The 6295-nt window shown below is 38.0% G+C and overlaps 1 protein-coding gene across 1 annotated transcript; it reads right to left on the bottom strand.

Moving 5' to 3' along the window:
* Positions 1-3397: 3397 nt before the first annotated feature.
* Positions 3398-5240, bottom strand: LOC129777660 (cleavage and polyadenylation specificity factor subunit 4). Its single transcript, XM_055784063.1, has 5 exons — positions 5185-5240; positions 5011-5126; positions 4425-4951; positions 4009-4160; positions 3398-3943 (listed from the first exon to the last, which is right to left on the bottom strand). The coding sequence occupies exons 1-5, from the start codon at positions 5238-5240 to the stop codon at positions 3853-3855; spliced, it is 942 nt and encodes a 313-aa protein (XP_055640038.1). The 3' UTR covers positions 3398-3852.
* Between the last annotated feature and the right edge of the window lie 1055 nt (positions 5241-6295).

The raw sequence follows: 6295 nt of genomic DNA, 5'->3' as shown, positions 1-6295 counted from the left end.
AGGAATCGTGCGAGAAACCATTGGAGGGAACTCCTTGTCAGTAAGTTCTGGAACCTTCTTCCTATTCTGTGTTTTATCAGTAGCTTGCTTCCGGATACGTTTAAAATCCGTACGTTTTGTGCAGCTACGGCTGGTGGCTTGGTGACTTTCGCCACAGTTAACGCACTTGCGAGGTTCTTCCTCAGGCAAGTGGCTGCAAGTGCTTGTTAAGTGGCCAGCAGCACACTTGCCACAACGAGTTTTCATGTGACAGTTTCTTGTTCCGTGTCCAAAACCAAGACAATTTGAACATTGCGTTACATCCCGATGTTGAGGTTTGTATCGGTCCCATTGTACCGAGATGTTGAAGATCTCACTGATTTCTCTTAGGCGAGTTATGTTGGCTGATCCTTTCTTGAATTGGATCAGGTACAAAACATTGGAATACCCATTGTCTGGTGTCTTATGCCGAGTCATCCGATATACAGCCAACGGCTGAATATTGTATGATTGTTCCAGATCTTTTTTAATATCCTCCAACTCAATAGCAGGAAGACCTCGCAACACCACCTTAAATGGTTTTTCAGACGGCGTATCGTGAGTGTAGAACTCATGATTTTTTGATTTCAGGTATGATCCAATTATTTTATATTGCTCCAGGTTGGGACTAGTGATTTAAATCCCGATGCTGCATATTTTAAAAACTGGCTGCAATTTCAGCGCCAGCAGTTCAGACCTCAAAGTTCCTATATCTCTCGATGTTGTAAAATAAGGGTGTACTTTAACCTTTTTCTCAACATTTTCTTTCCTGGTAGTTGGTTCCTCCTCGGTATGGCCATCCAATAAAGCATAGCGGTTCCTTTCTAATATTGGCTCCTTGCCGGTGTCCGATCGATGTCGTTTGTTGGTGCCATGTGGTATGCCTGTGTCGGTTGACCGGGTTTTCCCCATTGTTGTAGTCCTCAAGGGCAGACAGGTAGTTGATGAATCGCAGGTAGACAATCTGAAAAGAGAAATTAATAGCTTTTTTAAAAATCAGGTAATGAATGGAGCTCCAAACACGTCCGTCTCTGTCGACGGTCGGAGTGGAATGAATGAATGAACGAAAGCAAGGGAAGTGTCATTTTATAAAACATAAAAGAATCGAATGTAAACCCCACCCTCTTTATTATATAAGCTTACTGTATACTCACGAATATAATAAGGGCGGGATTTAGATTCTATACTTTTATGGTTTATAAAATGACGCTTCCTTTGGTTTCGTTCATTTCTTACTCTACTCTCGCACCGTGAGGACTCGAGCTCGTTAGTCTTTCGCAGACAGCTCGTTAGTCATTCGGTGGTAAGGCACACGAAGTCAGCTCGGATAAGCGCACCAGTAGCAGGATAGGTGGAGAAGCCACATCGCTATCGACCGGGAACTTTGCGTGAAATTCATCGCTATCAGAAGTCGACCGAATTGCTGATCCGCAGCTACCTTTGCAGCATTTGGATCGTGGAATTGCTCAGGACTTCAAAACCGACTTGCGCTTCCAAAGTTCCGCGGCTATGACGCTGCAGGAGGCTTATTCGAAGATACCAATTTGTGTGCTATCCATGCAAAACGCGTCACATCAAGCCCAAGGACATCCAGCTGGCCCATCGTATCCGAGGAGAGCGTGCTATATTAGCTTAGCATATAATCAACGGCCCTTTTCAGGGCTCCAAATTTGATGGATTAGAGTACAGAAAAGTTTTTTACAGGCCGAACTGAAAGGAGCATTTAGCGAAAATCGTGGTTTCGATAATAATTCGTTACCGATAGGTGCCATGGATATGGATTTCTTAATGAAGAATATGAAATACATGACATGATGTAGTGAATATATCCGAAGAAATCACTTTGGTGAAACTGCATTATAAAATTATTTGTGTACGAATGCCGCAATCGATAGTCGACTCTAATTTGCGCTGGGTAATTTCCTCGGAGGACTCGATTCCTCCTTTGAACATTAATAATCTCTTTCTGGCAAAACGATGTGGTATGAATCATATTATTTGAATGATAGAATGAAGAAGTTTCTGCCAATTTCCTTCAACCTCCAAACGTATCTTTCTCCCGTTTGTCGTTTTCGCGTTCGCTAATCCTCTCTCACAACACCCATTTCTAGTTTGAGAAATTGTTGAGTAAACATTGTTTGCTAGTGCGCGTAGAGCGGGAATTCCTAAAGATTCATTGCACCTCTAATAAATTGCCGAAAGACGTGGTCTTACGTTGATCGCACTTGATTGAAAAAATCCAAAACGAAATGTATTTGGTCGCAGCATTATATGAGTAGAAAGCAAATAATCGCTCGAAAATGACTTGATTTTCGCGATGTGAAACATTTTCCGTTTTTCATGTTATGCATCCAATATTGGATACGAAAATTTCCACTGATGGGGAAAAAAATATTCTGAAGCTTTCCTGTTAATTGCGATTGATTGAAAAATAACAAAACCAAATGTATTTGGTTGCAGTGTTATATGGATAGAAAACATTAAAATAAACTCTTTCGCATGAATGTATTTTTCAATTCCCAGGGGAACTGGCAGATTATTTTTCAGCAACGATGATAGCAACGAGAATTCCGCGCGTGTATGTGTGTGTGGCGGCTGCTCCGATGTTTCAAGCGGAACCGTGGCATCACTCTCCTCCTGATGGATTCCCTTTTGGCCTTAGGTGCACAAACAGGCTCTTGGTGACACCGTTCATCAGCGTTTTCATGATAAACGAAATTAGCTTCACAACAACAGCGACAACATGCTCCAATCGCTGTTCAATCATAACTGAGTGGGTTTACGAGCGGCGCTCGCTTATATACCGATTGGTGATTTCAATAGCCTGTTTTGAAAGCAATTTTAAGACTATTGAAACAAGTTTTTGGATGAAAAAGTAACAAGTATATGACGCGTAGACATTTTATCTTTCAAATGAAGTGTTTAACATACCATTTCGTTCAGTTGTTTAAGAGCTATTAACGCTCAAAATCTCGGTCTCCAGCGTAACGCTTTCGTTCTCGAAACTTTGGTTTTACACCCCGGTATAGAAATGAAAGACGTAGTCCTACGTCAAAACCACACAAGAACATAAAACCGCACAAAAACAGGTTTTACTGTACTCTGCGTGACGTGACAACAATTTCTGGAGACAGTTGTTTCTCCTCTCTTTTGGGACCGATCTTAATCAAATTTTGTGGGTTTTTAACCCTCATTGTTTGCTCAGTGTAACCCAAGTATTTAAATTGTTTGAACTTAGGTTCATCTGTTATATTTTTGTGATGTTACAACGCTTCAAAACACCTTTGTTTCTCATGAATGACAAAATCAAACCTCGGTCTACCGACGGCTCTTCAAACAAGTATTTAATTTTCCATCCAATGGTATATAGACATTGAAGTTTGGCGAAGCAAGTGCAGAGATATCTTAAGAAACATAAAAATAGTGAAAACCTAAAAAAAAAATATTTTGAATATAATTATGTAGTTTTTTTTAAACTGGCCTCTCTCGAGGGTTGGTGCTTATTCGTTTAAAATAATTTTTGATATAACTAGTGATTATTCAAATAAAGTTTTAAATTTTCTCCTGAAACTAGATTTTAAATTTGGTTCTCTGGTGCATAACCTCATGGAATGGGTCAAATGCTCAAATATCTACCTCGTATTGTTGCTCGGAACGCATACTAAAAATTACCTTTGCTGAGCTAGTTTTTCTTGGTTATAGGCTTTTACTATTTTCATGCAAAAATCTACGACACAATGTTCATTCGTACCGAAAAGCTTAAACAAACTTTCACAATGAAGTATGTGATATAGAAAAATGCAAGTCAAATTGTTTTTTGTAAGGAAAAAAATATTATTTGCGAACTGCGTTATTGGACAAAAATGCGAGGTGTCCTTTGGTACATTTGTTAGCGTAATGTCCTTTGTTACCACACTTGAAGCACCTGTAAGTGTGTGGAATGAAACAAAATGATAATCAGACGTAGGCATTATAATTCTGAGTACTTACGTAATTTCTTCTAACGGTCGTGGGGGTGGCTTTTGTGGCAAAGGATTCGCTTCTTCTGAATTCTGATTCGGGTTTTCCTGATTCGAACGATGTTTGAAATAACCTAGAGTTCGATATCTTGCTTCTTCTATTCGCAGAGTCGCTTCGCGTTGCTGGAACGATATCGTATAATGGTAATTTCGATTAATACGACAAACTTTGAGTGAAGAGAAAATGGGCTTGGTACTTTTATTAATTAAGCGAGATATTTTATGATAAACTATTACCAATTCGAACAAATATTATTCATGTTAAAAAAGTGAAAAATGAAATTGAACTGAAAATATAATATTTTATTACTTTTAATATTACTATAACATAATTTTGAAAAAAATATTGGTAATAAAATGAAAATAAGAACAAAAAAGACCTCTTACCTCTTGTGGCATTTTTGGACAATAGCATGCTTTGTGACCCAGCTCACCACAGTAATGACATGTTGGTGGTCGTTTAGATAATTGATCTTTAATTTCAGGTGGCGGAGGTAGCTCAAATCTAGGATGCATAAATTTGCACGTTGGTCCATCCGGACAAAAACCAGCTACATAATAATTGCAAAGCACCCTTCGAACGTGTCGGTGCCTACAGTTTGGTCCATGGCGGCAGAAACCGCGATCATACCAAGGACAATCCTTTATTTTGCTTTCCGGATCAATGTGCAGGAAGGGACATTCCTTATTATGACACGCATTGAATCTTGAGTAAAAATAACACTCAGGCATTTTTGTCATGTCATATTCATGTAAAAACTCGCATTGGTCGCCTTTCTTGCACAGACCTCGCAACCAATGTTTACATACGATCGTCCTATCTCCGCGAATATGACGAAATGGGCAGCCAGCTCCTTTATCGCATTCTATACCGTCTATTCCATTAAAGAATAAACAGACGGCTGCCGTTGATTCTGGAATAAAACGTTGAATGAAAACAGAACAAATCCATTTTAAAATACTAAATTCTTACTATCCATGCCCGGAAAAGGTAGCGGCAATGCTCCATACTGCTCGTTTAAATCTTTTTCTATTTTGAATATCATATTTTCCACATTCGCAACTAGGAAATCCATTGCTAACGAATCTCTGTTCAAAAACAAATCTGTACAATAAAAATCCGTATGAATGTTTTGTGGTTTGATACTTTGTTATTGCTGTTTTCAACGAACACTTGACAATGGGACAGTTTTCCTTCATCATTTTTTCTCTGTCTATTGGAAACCAAGTGTTCTAGTAAAGATGGGAAAACCGTTCGCGAACGGTTCAAGGGAACTAGTTCGCAAAAAAGAGTGTCGAACGGTCGTCCTCTTTTAACATATTGATCGCCCCAATGTCCCCAGATCTGGGTGACGGGTGTATTTCCTGGGGGCCCGTCACCCAGATGTGGGTGACACGTTTCTCGTTCAATTTGAATAGGATTTTTAAACGGAATTTGATAGAATAAGCACTCAAATGTAAATATTGTATATGTAGAACAACCAAAAAATCAAAAACATAAAAATATAGTTGTTATACTCTACATTTAAACGGTTTATTTAGCTTGACCTGTATTTTTGTATGTTTATCGGTAAGGTTGTCCCACATCAATAGAAATTTGACCCCCTTCCTGTTGACCGATTGATCTGAAATTTGGAACACGCCTTTATCTCTGCTGTCGTTATAAAACTGCGTATTCCATGATCTTGAAAATCCAAGATGGCGGTTGCTATAAAATGATTTACTACATATTTTATAGAAACTCCATCAATACGGGTACCAAATGAAGGGGCTTGACTAGTAGAATACAGTTATTTATGAAACATGCAAATCCAAAATGGGCACCATCACAAAATGGCGACATTTTTTCAACTCATCAATATGGGTATCAAACGAAAGGGCTTGACTAGTAGAAAATACTTATTCGTGAAAATTCAAAAGCAAAAAGGCCATACAAGTTTTTTTTTCAAAACACCATCAATATGGATATCAAATGAAAAGGCTTGACTAGTAGAACACATTAGATAATGAAAAATTCATGTTCAGATTTTTTTGAAACTTGGTAGAAATGATGGAAACTACTTAAAATTACAATTTTCATTATTATATGACCAATTTAAATTACGACTGATTTCTTAAAAGGGCTTAATTAAAATGATTGATCTTTCTTTTAAAAATTAACTCAAAAACCAGATCTCTGAATCAAATATGATATTTGACAAAGTAATTGGAAAATCAATAAACCGTTTGAGAAAAATCACATTTTAAATGTACTGTAA

This window comes from Toxorhynchites rutilus, chromosome 3 (assembly GCF_029784135.1).
Source record: "Toxorhynchites rutilus septentrionalis strain SRP chromosome 3, ASM2978413v1, whole genome shotgun sequence".
NCBI classification, from domain to species: domain Eukaryota; kingdom Metazoa; phylum Arthropoda; class Insecta; order Diptera; family Culicidae; genus Toxorhynchites; species Toxorhynchites rutilus.
This window is presented reverse-complemented; position numbering and strand designations above follow the sequence as displayed.